Source organism: Phyllobates terribilis, unplaced genomic scaffold, assembly GCF_046119375.1.
Source record: "Phyllobates terribilis strain yellow unplaced genomic scaffold, ASM4611937v1 Scaffold_8__6_contigs__length_399053987, whole genome shotgun sequence".
NCBI lineage: Eukaryota > Metazoa > Chordata > Amphibia > Anura > Dendrobatidae > Phyllobates > Phyllobates terribilis.
In genome coordinates, this window is record NW_027362768.1 from 108,812,149 (window position 1) to 108,832,605 (window position 20,457).

General features: G+C 49.9%; 1 protein-coding gene across 1 annotated transcript in view; it reads left to right on the top strand.

The window, feature by feature from the left end:
• The first annotated feature begins 17,587 nt into the window (after nt 1-17,587).
• MTF2 (metal response element binding transcription factor 2) overlaps nt 17,588-20,457 on the top strand; it is a 36,942-nt gene continuing 34,072 nt past the window's right edge. The window contains exon 1 of the mRNA XM_073643205.1: nt 17,588-17,904. Coding sequence (XP_073499306.1) covers nt 17,900-17,904 — 5 coding nt within the window. The 5' untranslated portion in view covers nt 17,588-17,899. The remainder of the gene's footprint in view (nt 17,905-20,457) is intronic.

Sequence of the window (20,457 nt, forward strand, 5' to 3'; positions counted from 1 at the left end):
ACACAGCCTGACTTCTCGCAGCATTTCATTCAGACTGACAGAGCGGATCGTGGTGTTTGGAGTTGCTGAGATAAGTGTATTTGGAAGTGTTTTTCCCTTTCCTCGCTTTATCATTTATCTCCTTTCCCGTTGGTTTTCCCTCTGTTGTAGTTGAAAACCAAAGGGAACAAGACATAATATGCCCAAACACAATACTTAGACGAACGAGACAGTACAAGGGACAAACCAAAACCACCTTGCATACAAACAACTACTCAACTACAACAGAGGGAAAACCAACGGGAAAGGAGATAAATGATAAAGCGAGGAAAGGGAAAAACACTTCCAAATACACTTATCTCAGCAACTCCAAACACCACGATCCGCTCTGTCAGTCTGAATGAAATGCTGCGAGAAGTCAGGCTGTGTACTCGTGACGATCTTCGTGGCAACACACCCGTGACATTAACTCTTCACGTGAATTAAAAGAGTACAATTAAGTGAGTTGTTCTCTCTTTCAGTCCCTAACAAAGGCCATAATCAACAAGCATAAGCAGAAGTCATTTTGCATTCCAAACCATTATCTAATCACAGTTTTAAATCTCCAGTGGCACAAAAAAAAATAATTAAAAAGGTTGTCTTATAAAAGCGTGCATCACAGAAGAGGATCAGCCCCTGCAGAGCCATTCTTTACTATATATCTGAATTGTAGCTATGTAATGCTATAATACCTGGTGCTGCTTTACCCACTAAAATTAGTTTTGGATGTGCCACTGATTTGATCACCTCAGCCGCATTTTTTAAAGGGTTTGTCTCAGATAACACAATCACTTTAAATTTCAAGTGTTTTAATAAAAAATATTCCACCCCAAATAAAAAGAAGCTCATTTTCATTTTTGGAAAAAAAAATCATCAGAAAATATAGATGTTTAATATTGGAACACTTACGTAGTGAGATTAAAAAAAAATGATAAGCCCAGTAAGTACAAACTCTTTTACATCTCAGATGATACAAATGAAAGCAAAAACACCTATTAATAGGGTATAACTCCAATGTGCAATACAGTGGAAAATCCCTATATCAACAACATACATTAAAACTTGTATACTTTGTTACTTTGTTTTACAAGGAAGATGTTGAGCCATCATTAAAATCTAGTCATCTTTTTAGTGGCATACCGCCAATGGCGGCAAACTACGCGGCCGCCATGGGGTCCGTAAGTCGGGGACCCGGTGCCAGCACCAGCACCGCCCCCTCCCTGGATTTTACTTTCAACTGTTACGGCATCCTGGAGGCCGATACAGTTGAAAACAATGATGGGAGAGGGAGACGTCAGCTGACGCTCCCTCTCCCATCATCCCCCCTCTGCGTCTGAGCTCTGTGGCCTCTCAGCGCAGAGGGCGTGATGACGTCACTACGGCGCGCCCTATATGCTGAGCTGAAGACCGGAGACTACAGAGACCGGAGTAGCGGGGAACAGGGATAGGTGAGTAGTTGTTTATTTTTATTTTTTTGTATGGAGGACTATATAGGGCCCATAATACTGTATGGAGCACTATATGGGGTCAATTATACTGTATGGAGCATTATATAGGGCCCATTATACCGAATGGAGCACTATGTGGGCCCCATTATACTATAAGGAACACTATATTGGGTCCGTTATACTGTATGGAGCACTAACTGGGACCATTATACTGTATGGAGAACTATATGGGGCCATTATACTGTATGGAGAACTATATGGGGCTTGTTATACTGTATGGGGCACTATGTGGGGCCCATTATACTGTATGAAGCACTATATGGGGCCCATAATACTGTATGGAGGACTATATAAGGCCCATTGTACTGTATGGAGCATTATATGGGGCCCATAATATTGTATGGAGCACTATGTTTGGCCCATTATTCTGTATGGAGGACTATATGGGGCCCATTATTCTGTATGGAGGATTATTTGGGGCCAATTTTACTGTATGGAGCACTATGTGGGGCACATTATACTGTTAGGAGGACTATGTGGAGACCATTATTCTGAATAGAGCACTATATGGGGCCATTATACTGTATGGAGCACTATATGGGGTCCATTATACTGTATGGAGCATTATATGGGGCCCATTATACTGTATGGAGCACTATATGGGGCTCGATATACTGTGTGGAGTACTATATGGGGCCCATTATACAGTATGGAGCACTATGTGGGATCCATTATGTAACATACCTGGCGGCATCCTTGCATAGTGGTCCATCTCCCACTGTGCAAGAGCGCGCACTTGATTTCCAGTCCAGACTATCACTTTGGCTTCTTTCCATATGGTCTGCTTTGCTCTGCTCTGTCTGCTTAGTGCGACGCCCGCTGAACTTCCTGTTTCTTATAGCTACTGCAGACACACCCCTGATGCTTCCTCTGCCTATTGCTGTCTGTCACCTGGTATTTAACCCAGCTCCTCCCTGGAATCCTTGCCTGAGCATCTTGTTCTGTCAGTTGGCTTCTAGTCACTGATGTGCAAGGTCCTGTCTATGTTTCCTGCCTTGCGGTATCAGTTCCCGTGTCTGAACTGAGTCCTGTCTGTGTACTCTAGCCAACTGACTTTCCTGGAGGCTGTATTTCCAGGCCCGTGTGAACTCGGGCCTGGAAATACAGTGTCTGTTCCTGCCCTAACCATCTTCCAGCCTGATTCCCGTTTCTCTCTACGCCCATATCTTCCCTTTTTCTGCAGAGTCTGAACTCGTACCTAACTCCTGCTCGTTGTCACTGTACTTCCGTTTGTGAGTTTGTGGTCCACTCGCTACTTCACTGCAAGTACCCTGTGGGTATCTGGTTCTGCCTTTCCCTTCCTGTCTGTTCCGTGTGAACAGAGCCCTGTCCCCTCTGCCCTGCCTTGCTCGCCGCTCCGGCGGTTTCTGCCTGCTCTGCCTTGTTCACCGCTCCGGCGGTTCTTGCCTGCTCTGACCCTTTGCTCACTGCTCTGGCAGTCTCGCTCTGCTCTGACCCTTTGCTCACTGCTCCGGCAGTCTCGCTCTGCTCTGACCCTTTGTTCGCTGCTCCGGCAGTTTCGCTCTGCTCTGACCCTTTGCTCGCTGCTCCGTCAGTCTCGCTCTGCTCTGACTCTTTGTTCGCTGCTCCGGCAGTCTCGCTCTGCTCTGACTCTTTGCTCGCTGCTCCGGCAGTCTCGCTCTGCTCTGACCCTTTGCTCGCTGCTCCGGCAGTCTCGCTCTGCTCTGACCATTTGCTCGCTGCTCCAGCAGTCTCGCTCTGCTCTGACCCTTTGCTCGCTGCTCCGGCAGTCTCGCTCTGCTCTGACCCTTTGCTCGTTGCTCCGGCAGTCTCGCTCCGCTTTGACCCTTTGCTCGCTGCTCCGGCAGTCTCGCTCCGCTCTGACCCTTTGCTCGCTGCTCCGGCAGTCTCGCTCCACTCTGACCCTTTGCTCGCTGCTCCGGCAGTCTCGCTCCGCTCTGACCCTTTGCTCGCTGCTCCGGCAGTCTCGCTCCGCTCTGACCCTTTGCTCACTGCTCCGGCAGTGTCGCTCCGCTCTGACCCTTTGCTCGCTGCTCCGGCAGTCTCTCTCTGCTCTGACCCTTTGCTCGCTGCTCCGGCAGTCTCGTCCTGCTCTACTCTCGCTCACCGCTCCAGGCGGTCTCGTCTTGCTCTGCTCTTGCTCGCCGCTCCGGGTGGCCTCACTCTGCTGTGTTTGTCCACCGCATCTGCGGTTCTGTTCCTGAGTCCCAGTCTGTACTGGGTCCTATCCACTCTGTGCTCCAACCTGTCGTACCTGCCAGTACCTCCCTGCCTGCATACCAGTCGTGCTTACCAACATCCACCTGCCTGCATACCGGCCGTACTTGCCAGTACCTCCCTGATTGCATACCAGTCGTGCTTGCCAGCATCCACCCGTCTGCATACCTGCCGTGTCTGCCTGTAACCCCCAGTCTGTGTGCCAGCCTAACCTGCCTGTTCCTGTATTCCCCGGTGTGGGTCAACAGCCGTGTCCGGGGTCTGACCTGGAGTAGCACCTGGTCCCTCTGCTCGGTCCCTCCATGGTGCACTGGCATCCTATGCCGTCGTGCGACCTTGTCGGATCGGGTGGATACTTAGTTACGCCCCTCCAGGCATTCACTCTCCGGTACGGTCCAGTGGAATCACTACATAAACACGCACACGCCAGTCAGTCTGGTCGTGTGCATTACACATTATACTGTATGAAGCACTATGTGGGGCCTGTTATATTGTATAGAACACTAAATGGGTCTCGTTATACTGTATGGAGGACTATGTGGGGTCATTATTCTGTATGGAGGACTGTGTGGGGCCCATTATACTGTATGGAGGACTTTGTAGGGCCCATTATTCTGTATGGAGGACTATGTGGGGCCCATTATTCTGTACGGAGGACTATGTGGGGCCCATTAGTCTGTATGGAGGACTATGTGGGGCCATTATTCTGTATGGAGCACTATGTGGGGCCCATTATTCTGTATGGAGCACTATGTGGGGCCCATTATACTGTATGGAGGACTATGTGGGGCACATTATACTGTATGGAGCACGATGTGGGGCCCATTATACTGTATGGAGCACTACGTGGGGCCCATTATACTGCATGGAGGACTATGTGGGCCAATTATACTGTATGGAGGATTATGTGGGGCCCATTATACTGTATGGAGCACTATGTGGGGCCCATTATTCTGTATGGAGCACTATGTGGTGTCTGTTATACTGTATGGAGGACTATGTGGGGCCATTATACTGTATGGAGCACTATGTGGGATCCATTATACTTTGTGGAGCACTATGTGGGGCCCATTATACTGTCTGGAGCAGTATATGTGGCCCATTATAGTGTATGATGCACTATGTGGGACCCTTTATACTGTATGGAGCACTATATGGGGCCCATAATACAGTATGGAGCACTATATCGGGCCCATTATACTGTATGGAGGACTGTGAGGTGCCCATTATACTGTATGGAGGACTATGTGGTACCTATAATATTGTATGGAGGACTATGTGTTGCACATAATAGTGTATAGAAGACTATGTGGTGCCCATAATACTGTATGGAGCACTACATGGGATCTATTATACTGTATGGAGCGTTATATGAGGCCCATTATACTGTATGGAGCACTATACAGTTGCGCTCAAAAGTTTACATACCCCGGCAAAATTTTTGCTTTCTTGGCCTTGTTTCAGAGAATATGAATGATAACAAAAAAACTTTTTATCCACTCATGGTTATTAGTTGGGTGAAGCCATTTATTGTCAAACTACTGTGTTTTCTCTTTTTAAATCTTAATGACAACCAAATACATCCAATCAAAAGTTCACATACTCTGCTGATTTTGGCCTGATAACATGCACAGAATTTGACACAAATGGGTTTGAATGGCTACTAAAGGTAACATCTGTTGTGCACACGCCCGGGCTAAGCGGCGTGTGCGTGTGATTGGTAGTGATTCCACTGGACCGTGCCGGAGAGTGAATGCCTGGAGGGGCGTGACTAAGTATTCACCCGATCCGACCAGGGTCGCACGACGGCATACGACGCCAGTGCACCAAGGAGGAACCGAGCAGAGGGACCAGGTGCTACTCCAGGACAGACCCCGGACACGGCTGTTGACCCACACAGGGAAATACAGGAACAGGCTGGTAGGCTGGCACACAGACTGGAGGGTATAGGCTGGCACGACTGGTATGCAGGCAGGCGGGTATGCAGGCAGGGGGGTAAAGGCAAGCACAGCTAGAGTGCAGACAGGGAGGCACTAGCAGGTAGGAACACAGGCGGGATAGGACCCAGTACACACCGGGACTCAGGAACAATACAGGCAGAGGGTTACAGGCAAGCACAGCTAGAGTGCAGACAAGGCTGAGCAGGGAGGACAGGGCTCTGTTCACACGGAACAGACAGGAAGGGAAAGACAGAGCCAGATACTCACACAGTACTTGCAGAGACAACAAGCAGGAGTTAGGTACGAGTTCAGACTCTGCAGAAAAAGGAAGGGAACGGACATAGAGGCAAAACAGGTAAAGGACAGGAGAGAGTTCAGACTGGAACTGAGTGTACGGAGGAGACCGACACTGCAGAGGGATACAGGAGCGGGTCTGGGAATACGGCCCCCAGAGAGGCGGAACGAACAGGCAAGGAGCGTGTTCAGACAGGACAGACCAGACACAGGAGCGGGTCTAGGAAATCGGCCACTAGAAGGCGAGAGGAACAGGCTAGGAGCGTGTTCAGACAGGACAGACAAGAGAACACAGAAAGGAGTCAGTTCAGACACGGGAGCTGATACCGCAAAGCAGGAGACATACAGGACTCAGTTCAGACACGGGAGCTGATACCGCAAAGCAGGAGACATACAGGACTCAGTTCAGACACGGGAACTGATACAAAAAGCAGGAGACAAGAGACGGGACCTGGCACCTTCAGAGTGCAAGCACACACTGAAGGAAACACTATGCTCAGGCCGGGATAGAAGGGAGCTGCTGAGCTATATACCAAGTGACAGACAGCAATAGGCTGAGGACGCACAAGGGGTGTGACCCACAGCAGGTACAAAAGGCAGGAAGTGATCGGGCGCCGCCCTTAAGCAGCAGAAACAGACACAAACAGACAGCATGGAGGGAAGCCAGAGAGACATTCTGGACAGGAGATCAAGTGCGCCCTCTTGCACAGTGGGAGATGGACCACCATGCAAGGACGCCGCCAGGTATGTTACAGTACCTCCCCCCTTACGCCCCCTCTTCTTCAGGCCTGCCAGAATCTTCCGCAGGGAATTCGAGGGCCAGTCGTTCACTGGGTTGGAGGGGGACAGAGACTTAAGGGTAATCTCTGCTTCGAGGTACATCTTGTCAAGCTCACAGGAAGAAATAGACGGGTTATCACGTACATAATGAGGAAAAGTCACTGTCTCTTTGTTATCTGGTGGTATCCCGGAGGATTCAGGAAACAACTGGAGGTCCTCCGCCGGGTCAGAAGAGTGCAGAGGCTCAGAGAAAACAACTGCTTCAGAGTACACTAGGTCGGACTCACTGGAGGAAGCAGGCGAGGTATCGGGTACCGAGTATAGGAAAGTCTCTGTCCATTCACCACCAGGTGGCACCCCGAAGGGTTCTGGAGACAGCTGGCGGTCCTCCGCCTGGTCAGAGGGGTGTAGAGACTCACGGGTAACCTCTGCTTCAGAGTACACTAGGTCGGACTCACTGGAGGAAGCAGGCGAGGTATCGGGTACCGAGTATAGGAAAGTCTCTGTCCATTCACCACCAGGTGGCACCCCGAAGGGTTCTGGAGACAGCTGGCGGTCCTCCGCCTGGTCAGAGGGGTGTAGAGACTCACGGGTAACCTCTGCTTCAGAGTACACTAGGTCGGACTCACTGGACGAAGCAAGCGAGGTATCAGATCCAGGATATAGGAAAGTCTCTGTCCATTCACCACCAGGTGGCACCCCGAAGGATTCTGAACACAACTGGAGGTCCTCCGCCTGGTCGGAGGGGTGTAGAGACTCAGGAGTAACCTCTGCTTCGGAGTACACTAAGTTGGACTCACTGGACGAAGCGAGCGAGGTATCAGGTACAGAGTATAGGAGAGTCTCTGTCCTTTCGCTACCAGGTAGCACCCCGAAGGGTTCAGGAGACAACTGGAGATCCTCCGCCTGGTCGGAGGGGTGTAGAGACTCGGAGGTAACTACCACTTTGGGGTACCCATTGTCAGGCTCACAGGACGAAGCGGACAAAGTATTGAGTACCGGGTGTAGAGAAGTCTCTCTCCATTTGTCATCGAGTGGTATCCCGGAGGGTTCAGGAGGCAACAGGGGATCCTCCGCCAGGTAGTAGAGGTGCACAGACTCTGAGGTAACCACAGCTTTGGAGCATCCTTGGACATGCACACCGGTTAAAGAGAAAGAAGCATCTGATGCCGGGTGCAGGAAGTTCTCCTGTGTGGAGTCTGGATGGGCAGAAGTCTCTTCGGCCAGGAGAACTGGTGCACTACCCACGCACATTACCCATTGGGGTTTCTCCGGGATACAGGGAGATGAAGCTTCAGTAGGGACTCCAAGGCTGGGGTCAGGAGGTCTCAGGGAGGACAGACCCTGGCCTGACGGCTTGCCTCTAAGTCTAGCACGTCTGGACTGCCTCTTGAGGTTGAGAGAAGTATTCCGGAAAGCGTAGTCACCCTGTGAGGATTCTGGGTGGGCAGTAGTCTCATTGGGCTGGAGGACTATTGCGCTACCCACACACATTACCCGTCGGGGCTGCTCCGGGATATTGGGAAGTGAAGCTTCAGCAGGGGCTTCAGAGTTAGGGTCCTCGAAGACCATACGAAAGGCCACCAGGAAGGCCTGCAGGTCAAGGATGACAGGATCCCATGCTTCCCATAGGGGGGTGACCCATTTCAAGGCATCACCCGCTAGGTAGTCAATCATAAAGGCCACTTTAGCCCAATCGGAAGGAAAATAGAGAGGGTAGGCCTTAAAGTGTAGCATGCATTGCTCCACAAATGCACGACACTGTCTTGGATCCCCATAGTAACGTGGCGGATCCGCAGGAACGAGGGCTGATAGATCCATCTGGACGGGTGCGTAATTCGCCTGGAACTCAGCTAAAGGGGGAAAAAAAATTTATTTATTTTATTTTAATGCATGTATTCGCTGGAAAAACTTCTCAAAGAGCGAAGGCCGTGGGGCTCAACGGGAACCATGGCCTGAGCATGCTGTTGTGCACACGCCCGGGCTAAGCGGCGTGTGCGTGTGATTGGTAGTGATTCCACTGGACCGTGCCGGAGAGTGAATGCCTGGAGGGGCGTGACTAAGTATTCACCCGATCCGACCAGGGTCGCACGACGGCATACGACGCCAGTGCACCAAGGAGGAACCGAGCAGAGGGACCAGGTGCTACTCCAGGACAGACCCCGGACACGGCTGTTGACCCACACAGGGAAATACAGGAACAGGCTGGTAGGCTGGCACACAGACTGGAGGGTATAGGCTGGCACGACTGGTATGCAGGCAGGCGGGTATGCAGGCAGGGGGGTAAAGGCAAGCACAGCTAGAGTGCAGACAGGGAGGCACTAGCAGGTAGGAACACAGGCGGGATAGGACCCAGTACACACCGGGACTCAGGAACAATACAGGCAGAGGGTTACAGGCAAGAACAGCTAGAGTGCAGACAAGGCTGAGCAGGGAGGACAGGGCTCTGTTCACACGGAACAGACAGGAAGGGAAAGACAGAGCCAGATACTCACACAGTACTTGCAGAGACAACAAGCAGGAGTTAGGTACGAGTTCAGACTCTGCAGAAAAAGGAAGGGAACGGACATAGAGGCAAAACAGGTAAAGGACAGGAGAGAGTTCAGACTGGAACTGAGTGTACGGAGGAGACCGACACTGCAGAGGGATACAGGAGCGGGTCTGGGAATACGGCCCCCAGAGAGGCGGAACGAACAGGCAAGGAGCGTGTTCAGACAGGACAGACCAGACACAGGAGCGGGTCTAGGAAATCGGCCACTAGAAGGCGAGAGGAACAGGCTAGGAGCGTGTTCAGACAGGACAGACAAGAGAACACAGAAAGGAGTCAGTTCAGACACGGGAGCTGATACCGCAAAGCAGGAGACATACAGGACTCAGTTCAGACACGGGAGCTGATACCGCAAAGCAGGAGACATACAGGACTCAGTTCAGACACGGGAACTGATACAAAAAGCAGGAGACAAGAGACGGGACCTGGCACCTTCAGAGTGCAAGCACACACTGAAGGAAACACTATGCTCAGGCCGGGATAGAAGGGAGCTGCTGAGCTATATACCAAGTGACAGACAGCAATAGGCTGAGGACGCACAAGGGGTGTGACCCACAGCAGGTACAAAAGGCAGGAAGTGATCGGGCGCCGCCCTTAAGCAGCAGAAACAGACACAAACAGACAGCATGGAGGGAAGCCAGAGAGACATTCTGGACAGGAGATCAAGTGCGCCCTCTTGCACAGTGGGAGATGGACCACCATGCAAGGACGCCGCCAGGTATGTTACAACATCCTCACCTGTGACCTGTTTTCTTGCAATTAGTGTGTGTGAATAAAAGCTGAGTGAGTTTCTGGGATACAGACAGACTCTTTCATCTTTTATCCAGCCACTGACGTTTCTGGATTGTGAGTCATGGGGAAAGCAAAATAATTGTCAACGGATCTACAGGAAAAGGTAGTTGAACTGTATAACACAGGAAAGGGATACAAAAAGATATCCAAGGAATTGATAATGCCAGTCAGCAGCGTTCAAACTGTGATTAACAAATAGAAATTCAGGGGCTCTGTAAAAACCAAACCACAGTCTGGTAGACCAACAAAAATTTCGGCCACAACTGCCAGGAAAAGTTTTTGGGATACAAAGAAAAAAACACAAATAACATCAGCTTAAATTCGGGACTCTCTGAAAACTAGCAGTGTGGCTGTTTCAAGATGCACAATAAGGAGGCACTTGAAGAAAAATAGGCCGCATGGTCTAGTCGCCAGAAGAAAGCCCTTACTGTGCAAATGCCACAAAGTATCTTGCCTACAATACGCCAAACAGAACAGAGACAAGCCTCAAAACTTCTGGAACAAGGTAATTACGAGTGATGAGACCAAAATTGAACTTTTTGGCCACAACCATAAACATTACATTTGGAGAGAGGTCAGCAAGGCCTATGATGAAAGAAACACCATTCTTACAGTAAAGCACGGAGGTGGATCGCTGATGTTTTGGGGATGTGTGAGCCACAAAGGCACAGGAAACTCGGTAAAAGTTGAAGGAAAGATGAATGCAGCACATTATCAGCAAATACTGGAGGCAAATTTGCATTCATCAGCCCAGAATCTGCACATGGGATGTACTTGGACGTTCCAACATGACAACGAGCCAAAACACAAGGCCAAGTCGACCTGTCATTGGCTACAGCAGAACAAAGTGAAGGTTCTGGAGTGGCCATCTCAGTCTCCTGATCTCAATATCATTGAGCCACTCTGTGGAGATCTCAAGCGCGCAGTTCATGCTAGACAGCCCAGAAATTTACAGGAACTGGAGGATTTTTGCCAAGAAGAATGGGCAGTTTTACCATCTGAGAAAATAAAGAACCTATAGGAGGAAAATGACTTTATGACTTTGCAAAGTTGTGAGATTTGCTCTCCTGTCACTCCGCCGAATATTAAAGGGGTATTCCCATTTCCAAGAACCTATCCCAATATGTAGTAGGTGTAATAATAATAATATTAGCAAATATCTCCAATTAGAAATGTAGTATATTTTTTCTGATTCGCTATGTCTCTTCCCTCATGTGCAGGCATCGCAGGACCTTAGGTATCCATGGTTACGTCCACTGATAAAGTCACAGTTAGCTAGTTGCTAGTGGTCGTAACCATGGATACCTAAAGTCATGTGATGCTTGCACATGAGGGGGGGGGTGAGGGGGTGGTGGCCCATATAGAAATTCTGCCATGGGGCGCCATGATTTCTATGTACGCCTCTGTATCCTTTCAGCCATTACCAAACCCAGTGGCAGCATGTTCCTTAAAGGCAAACTATCACCAGATTTTTGCTACCTAATGTGAGAGCATAACCTAGACTAAAAACAAAATGAATAAATACCCTGCAGTAAGTAAATAGTAACAGTACATGTAAATAACATAGGGGACTTAGCTGACACTGTTTTGATCAAAAAAGCATATAAGCCATCCCACCACGACAAGGTTTACCCAATCAGGATGGTCCTATCTCTATGATAAAACCTCTCTGTGAGTCAGCCGGCTTCAATAGATGCGAGCAGAGGAAATTATACATGGTTTTCAAATTATTTTAAAATATAAGGCTGTGTGCCCACGATGCTTTTTCTAAGCATTTCCGCAGTGGTAAAAACGCTGCAGAAACGCTTAAAAAATGCTTGGTAGAAGGCCTGCCATGTTCCCCAATGATAATCCGCATGTGCTGTGCACATGCTGCGGAGATTTCCGCTGTGGATTATCACTGCGGAAAAAAACGCCGCACTACCAATTATTTTGCGGAAGCGCTGTGTTTCCACCGCCATTGACTTGCATTGGAACGCATGTAATCCGCATCACTGGATCTGTACATGCGGAATCCATGCGTTTCAATGTGCGGATGGTACCCGGGTTTGGAGAAGAGGAGACTATGCTCCAGACCCAGGTACCATAGAACCTGTAAAAAAAAGAATAAAATAAAAAATAAATATTATATTTACTTTCTGGCGGCCCCCGGTGTGCTTGTCTTCCCTTGCCGGCAGATCATGGTGGACTGAAGGACCTGCGCTGACGTCATTTAGTCATGTGACGACAGGTCCTTCAGTGTAGTGTATCGCGAGCTGCCGGCAAGCCAGGATGGAGCGAATAAAGACTGCGGGGGCCATCAGAGGGTAAGTATAATAAATATTTTTTACCATTCTTTCGGTCACACTATATAAATCCATGCCGGTTGCATGGATTTATATAGTGTGACAAGTTGTCAAGCACTTTCCAAGTGATGCTAAAATCACTTGGAAAGCGCTTGTCAACCCGCATGCAGAAATGCATGTGAATAACGCTTCACTTCCGCATGTCCCTGGCAGGAAAACGCATGTACAATCCGCATGTAAAATCCACATGCGTTTTTTCTGCCAGGGAGATGCAGAAACGCTCAGGAAAAAATCCGGAGAATTTCTGCATCGTAGGCACATAGCCTAAGGGTATGTGCACACGATGCAGAAATGCTCAGGATTTTTTTCCTGAGCGTTTCTGCATCTCCGTGGCAGGAAAAAAACGCATGCGGATTGTACATGCGTTTTCCTGCCAGGGACATGCGGAAGTGAAGCGGTCTTCACTTTCATTTCCGCATGCGGGTTGACAAGCGCTTCCCAAGCGATTTTAGCATCACTTGGAAAGTGCTTGTCAACTTCACACTATATAAATCCATGCAACCGGCATGGATTTATATAGTGTGTGAATGTCAAAAAATAAATATATACTTACCCTCCGATGGCCCCCGGTGTCCTGCTTCCCTCCGTCCCGGCTGCCGGCAGTGTAAGACTGAAGGACCTGCCGACGTCAGCGTCACGTGACCCGTCACATGACTCTGACGTCAGCGTAGGTCCTGCATTCAACCACGAAGTGCCCGGGAAGCCAGGAGGACGCAGCGCGGGACGCCGGAAGGTAAGTATATATATATTTTTTATTTTATTCTTTTTTTTTTAATGGTACCTGGGTCTGGATGAGAGTCCTCTCATCCACACCCGGGTACCATCCGCACATTAGAACGCATGGAATGCGCATCTACATATGCAGTGATGCGTAATCCATGCGGTCTAATGCAAGTCAATGGCGGCGAAAAAGCAGCATTTCCGCAAAATTAATGGACATGCTGCGGATTTTTGATCGCAGAGTTTACGCTGCGGAAAAATCCGCATCATGGGCACAGCACATGTGGATTTCCATTGGGGAACATTGCTGCCCTTCTGCCATGCGTTTTAATGCGTTTCCGCAGCTGCAGAAACGCCGCGGAAACGCATTAAAAACGCATCGTGTGCACACAGCCTAAATCTGAAAATTTTGTGACGTGCATTTGTATTCAGCCTCCTGTAGTCTGATACCGCTAAATAAAATCCTGAGTGACCAATTGCCTCCAGAAGACACATAATTAGTAAATTGAGTTTACCTGTGTGTAATTTATTCTCAGTATAACTACAGCTGTTCTATGAAGGCCTCAGAGGTTTGTTTGAGAACATTAGAGACAAAACAGCATCATGAAAACCAAGGAACACACCAGACAGGTCAAGAATAAAATTGTGGAGAAGAGTAAGGCTATGTTCACATGTTGCGTTTTTGCAGCATTTTTTTATGCAAATTTTGAACTGCGTTTTACAGTATCAGCAAAGTCTATGAGATTTCATAAATCTCATGCACACACCTTGGTTATTTTTCCTGACTGTTTTGTCAAAGAGATGCGTTTTTGCAAAATGCAGCATGTCCCTTCTTTCAGAGTTTTTGCAGCATTTTTCACCCATAAAAAGCAATGGGTAGTGCAAATGTAGCACCCCGAGGGTTCGGTTGCTACAGAGGTATTGCATCTCACCCAGATGTGCGATATCTCACTTCCAGGTAAGGATGGAGTGTGGCTCAGGACCCTAACACCCACATGCACTACACCACATTTCCGGGGGACAGCTCGACGGTGCTCCCATTAGTTATGCAGGCACGAGTGAGCATGTCCCTGGCTGGAGTGGGGGGGGGAACACCTAGAGAAGGGAACCCGGTAGTGTGTGCGTGGGGGAAGTAGATCCTGGGTGCACTCTGTACAGGAGTATAAAGGGAGGCACCATCTTGGAAAGGGAGTGAGTTGAGAGAGGAGAAGACAGGGAGCAGAGCTGGTTTATGGGCTCTGCTCCACAGGCAGGCCCTGTCAGGAGGCCAGAGCCTGGAGGAGGGAAGAAGGAGGAAGAGGAGCAGACTGGGCTCCAGGAAGGACAGAGGGGACCCCAGGGGTGTGGACTGGCTGGTAGCCACCACACGCCCGCCGCTACCTGAGTAGGGGGGTCAGGTCAAGAAGATGGGAACCGGATCCCAAATTAGTGGAGGAGAGAAACTACCCTCAACTAAGAACCGGAGGCTGCGACATTACATGTGGAGCAGCCCCTCACCACACCCGCTAGAAAGGCACCACATAGGACCTGGGAAACGCAGGCCAACGTTTACCCACCAAGAAGGTCCGAGGCAGCTGGACATAAGCGTGGTCACTAGTGGGGTTGAAGACCAGAGACAGGGGACATAAAGGGGGTCCTGCAAAGCACTCCAGAAAGACCTGGGAGTTAACCGAGCCCCTCACCTGGTGAGCACAGCGCGACACAGGCGGCCACCTCTGCAGCGGTGGCCTGGAGCAGTAACCGAGTAACCGTGAGTAAAGACCCTGAACTGCACCACCAAGACTCCGAGTTGTCTTTGTTGCGCTCGTGTACCACCATCACCCCCATCATTTATCCCTGCTGCCCTGAGGCCATACCCCTCCCGTTGGGGGTTATAACATCATCGCTGCACCCATACCACCGGCCTCAGCGGACTGTTCTGCAGCGGCGGCTGCAAAGCCGCACTCAACGGGTGGCGTAGTCGACATCCAAGTTAACATCTACTGCCAGAGACTGCCACTTAGTTTGACACCCTGGGCACGGACCGGGTCACCGCCACAAGGACTACTACCCCTATCCAGATCCGGCTCCGGGTATCCCCTGAATATGGCCCAGGGGGCGCGTCACAAACATGCTGTGAAAATGCAGGTATCAGGTTTTGCTGCATTTTTGGTGAAAAAACCTGAGGAAGTTGAATCGTTTCTTTTTGCACTAAACTTTATCAGCATGCACAAAAAACAAATGTACCCTGACAAAAACTAAGTAAAAAAAATGCAGCAAAAAAACACAGCAAAAACATCAAAACCTCCTTTTTTAAGGTTGCTTTTCTAATGCCAAGACAGCAGGTGTTGCCTGCAGAAAAAAAAATGCAGCAAAAACGCAATGTGTGAACATAGCCTAAAGAAGGGTTAGGTCCCAAAAAAAAAAAAAAAATGGCACAAGATCTGAAGATCGCACAGCGCACTGTTCAATCCATCATCCAAAAATGGAAGGAGTATGGCAGAACTGCAAACTTGCCAAGACATGGCTGTTCACCAACAGTGACATTCCAAACAAGTAGAGCACTAATTAAGTCACTTTTCTTTTTCAGTCTTCTGATATGTGTTGTATGTTTTTTTTCTGCTAAACTTTCAACTCAATATAAAGGGGTTTACTGGGCTGTAGACAAATTGGAGTGACTGCAGGTTACTAAGCTGTGACAGTGTCCAAGCAGAAGAATAAGACGCAAATGAAAAACACCAAAAGAAGACAAAAAAAAAAAAAAAAAGGAGCAAATGCGAATAAACCACAGCATAGCTTACAGCATACTGTCCCCTCTTTTTTTTTTTTTTTGTTTTACTTGGACCAGCACTCTCCTCAATTGACTCGGGTGTTTTTAAATTAGCAGGAGACTGCAAGAGGGATTCCGCCTGTTTTTGCTCTCATTTCAGTCCGAGAGCTTGTGGAAGGTGAGGTTTTTTTCTTGAGACATCTACTCACCTGGTGTTGGTGTTGTGTGGCAGCCATTATTGCTGTGGTTTTGTGCCTGTGGGACGGAGCGGCCTGGAGTCATGGGGACTCTGCCTAGCAACATGGGTGCTGTGAGGTACCAGGCCGCCCGCCCTGCTGGTACACTGTCGCTGTGACAGTGGGTTGCTCACAACGCCGCACCTTTCAGGCTAGGGACCCAGTGAGAGGTTCACCGTGACGTGGTAGTGGGCTTCATACAAATCTGATCAGAATATTAAACTAAGAACCTCATGTTCAGTCTGTAAATTTTTGCCAAGTGGCACTAGATCAAAGTATTAATTTGGGAATGTGTGGTCCATGTTTTTTTTTATGCAGAATATATATAATTTTTTTTTTTGTCTGCCATTACGGGTGGTGTTTGGGGATCCAGCTGAGTCATCAATTTCAATGATTTAAAGTCATTACATTTGGGTGCAGATGTACTCCAATGTCCCCCCACCCCTCCAAGAGTGATTCTCTGTATAGTAGATATTTTGGTGTAATTTTCATACAACGTGTGACTTTTTGCAATACACAGGTGAAAAATCATTGAACCGCCAGCATCATTTTGGAAGAATTTGATGCAAAAAGAACGTTGACGAATGCCGCAAGAGAAAAAAAACTAACGTTTATTAAAAAGAAAATACAAATCATGAGCTGGGACCTTTAGTATATTTTTGGAGAGTAGGAGGAAACCTGAGTACCCGGAGGAAACCAGCACAAAGATGGAGAATCATACAAGCGCACAGCGCATAGTGAAAAAAATATTGTAACGGGAAATCTCCTGGATGAGATGGCAGATCGACCACTTGTGTAATTTTATTTTTGGCATGTGACACTGGGGTGCTCCATTTTGGTCCAGTGGTAATATTGTGGGATGGAAGGGGGGTGCAGCCGTAGATTCCCGTCACCCACATTTGGCAAGGCTTTGGCTGGGGCGACAGAGGGCGCGCAGCTAAGAATCGCTGAATGGTGCCGCTACGTGGCGACATAATTGAGGTGAATGGTGTCACATTGCCACACGCAAAGTACCGTCACGAGCACGTTGCAAAAAATCCAGCTGGTTCTGACTTTTTGCTTGTGGCTGTGCCTTACGGGTTGCGATGTGACGCCATTAACATATAATATGCTGACACTGCCATGTAGTGGCGCCATACAGCAATCTTTGGACACACGACCTGTGTGACCTCTGGCTACTGTGGGAAGAGAAAAAAAATAATATGCCATTTCTGACGTAAATGTAGATTTTTTTTTTGCTAGAAAACTGATTTATGGGAAAAAAATTTAATACCAGGTCAGAAACGTATATAACCAGGGTGTGTGAGAAAATGCCCTGTTATCAGCTGCTTGTGCCGTGCAGTTTATTGCACTGACTATTGTCTCTCCGCCACACCCTGCACGGTCACCGGAAATCGCCACAAGAATACATTTACCCAGCACAAAAAAAAAGAAAAATCCTTCTGACGCCCTTCTCAAAGATGGCGGCCGGGCTGTCACAGCCGGTTCACGTGACTCAGCCCCTGCAGCCCCCTCTATGGAGGTGTGCGGCCGTTGGTGAACGCTTGTTTGTATTCACTCCCACAATGCACTGCGCGCTCCGCGGGAAACCAAAATGGCGAAGGTCTGCGACCGAACCGGGCCGTTTGCTGTATTTATGTAAAGTAGGGCGCCTTCAGCCGGAGCCGTCTCTCTCTCTACGGCGAAGGGAGCCGGGGCGGGACGCTCACAGGACAATACCTGACTTGTGATTTCGCTGTGGGGGGCGCTGTGCACCACTGAGGTGACCGAATGAGGTAAGCACTGATAACGAAGGTTCTGTGTGCGCCATTGTGTGGGCGCTTCCTGGTCACGTGAGCACTAGAGTGCGAGCTCTGTGGCCCAACAGCCCCTGCCTGCTGCACGGCTGTAACTGCGGCCATGCTGTGCCCCCCTGTGTATATAGTGACTGGCTGTATACTGTGCCCTCCCCTCCTGTGTATATAGGGACTGGCTGTATACTGTGCCCCCCTGTGTATATAGTGACTGGCTGTATACTGTGCCCTCCCCTCCTGTGTATATAGTGACTGGCTGTATACTGTGCCCTCCCCTCCTGTGTGTATATAGGGACTGGCTGTATACTGTGCCCCCCTGTGTATATAGTGACTGGCTGTATACTGTGCCCTCCCCTCCTGTGTATATAGGGACTGGCTGTATACTGTGCCCCCCCCCTGTGTATATAGGGACTGGCTGTATACTGTGCCCCCCCCCCCTGCGTATATAGTGACTGGCTGTATACTGTGCCCCCCCCCCTGTGTATATAGTGACTGGCTGTATACTGTGCCCCCCCCCCCCTGTGTATATAGTGACTGGCTGTATACTGTGCCCCCCCCCCCCCCCTGTGTATATAGTGACTGGCTGTATACTGTGGCCCCCCCCCCTGTGTATATAGTGACTGGCTGTATACTGTGGCCCCCCCCCTGTGTATATAGGGACTGGCTGTATACTGTGGCCCCCCCCCCTGTGTATATAGGGACTGGCTGTATACTGTGCCCCCCCCCCCTGTGTATATAGGGACTGGCTGTATACTGTGCCCCCCCCCCCTGTGTATATAGTGACTGGCTGTATACTGTGGCCCCCCCCTGTGTATATAGGGACTGGCTGTATACTGTGCCCCCCCCCCCCTGTGTATATAGGAACTGGCTGTATACTGTGGCCCCCCCCCTGTGTATATAGTGACTGGCTGTATACTGTGCCCCCCCCCCCCTCCTGTGTATATAGGGACTGGCTGTATACTGTGCCCCCCCCCCTGTGTATATAGGGACTGGCTGTATACTGTGCCCCCCCCCCCTGTGTATATAGTGACTGGCTGTATACTGTGGCCCCCCCTGTGTATATAGGGACTGGCTGTATACTGTGGCCCCCCCTGTGTATATAGGGACTGGCTGTATACTGTGGCCCCCCCCCTGTGTATATAGGGACTGGCTGTATACTGTGGCCCCCCCCCCTGTGTATATAGGAACTGGCTGTATACTGTGGCCCCCCCCCTGTGTATATAGTGACTGGCTGTATACTGTGCCCCCCCCCCCCCTCCTGTGTATATAGGGACTGGCTGTATACTGTGCCCCTCCCTGTGTGTATATAGGGACTGTGTGTATGTAGGGACTGGCTGTATACTGTGCCGCCCCCCTGTGTGTATGTAGGGACTGGCTGTATACTGTGCCGCCCCCCTGTGTGTATGTAGGGACTGGCTGTATACTGTGCCGCCCCCCTGTGTGTATGTAGGGACTGGCTGTATACTGTGCCGCCCCCCTGTGTGTATGTAGGGACTGGCTGTATACTGTGCCGCCCCCCCTGTGTATATAGTGACTGGCTGTATACTGTGCCGCCCCCCTGTGTATATAGTGACTGGCTGTATACTGTGCCCCCCCCCTGTGTATATAGTGACTGGCTGTATACTGTGCCCCCCCCCTGTGTATATAGTGACTGGCTGTATACTGTGCCCCCCCCCTGTGTATATAATGACTGGCTGTATACTGTGCCCCCCCCCTGTGTATATAATGACTGGCTGTATACTGTGCCCCCCCCCCCCCTGTGTATATAGTGACTGGCTGTATACTGTGCCCCCCCCCCCCTGTGTATATAGTGACTGGCTGTATACTGTGCCCCCCCCCCTGTGTATATAGTGACTGGCTGTATACTGTGCCCCCCCCCCTGTGTATATAGTGACTGGCTGTATACTGTGCCCCCCCCCCCTGTGTATATAGTGACTGGCTGTATACTGTGCCCCCCCCCCTGTGTATATAGTGACTGGCTGTATACTGTGCCCCCCCCTGTGTATATAGTGACTGGCTGTATACTGTGCCCCCCCCCTGTGTATATAGTGACTGGCTGTATACTGTGCCCCCCCCCCTGTGTATATAGTGACTGGCTGTATACTGTGCCCCCCCCCCTATGTATATAGTGACTGGCTGTATACTGTGCCCCCCCCCCCGTGTATATAGTGACTGGCTGTATACTGTGCCCCCCCTGTGTATATAGTGACTGGCTGTATACTGTGCCCCCCCTGTGTATATAGTGACTGGCTGTATACTGTGCCCCCCCCCCCCCTGTGTATATAGTGACTGGCTGTATACTATGCCCCCCCCCCTGTGTATGTATATAGTGACTGGCTGTATACTGTGCCCCCCCCCCCCCTGTGTATATAGGGACTGGCTGTATACTGTGCCCCCCCCCCCCCTGTGTATATAGGGACTGGCTGTATACTGTGCCCCCCCCCCCCTGTGTATATAGGGACTGGCTGTATACTGTGCCCCCCCCCCCGTGTATATAGGGACTGGCTGTATACTGTGCCCCCCCCCCCCGTGTAT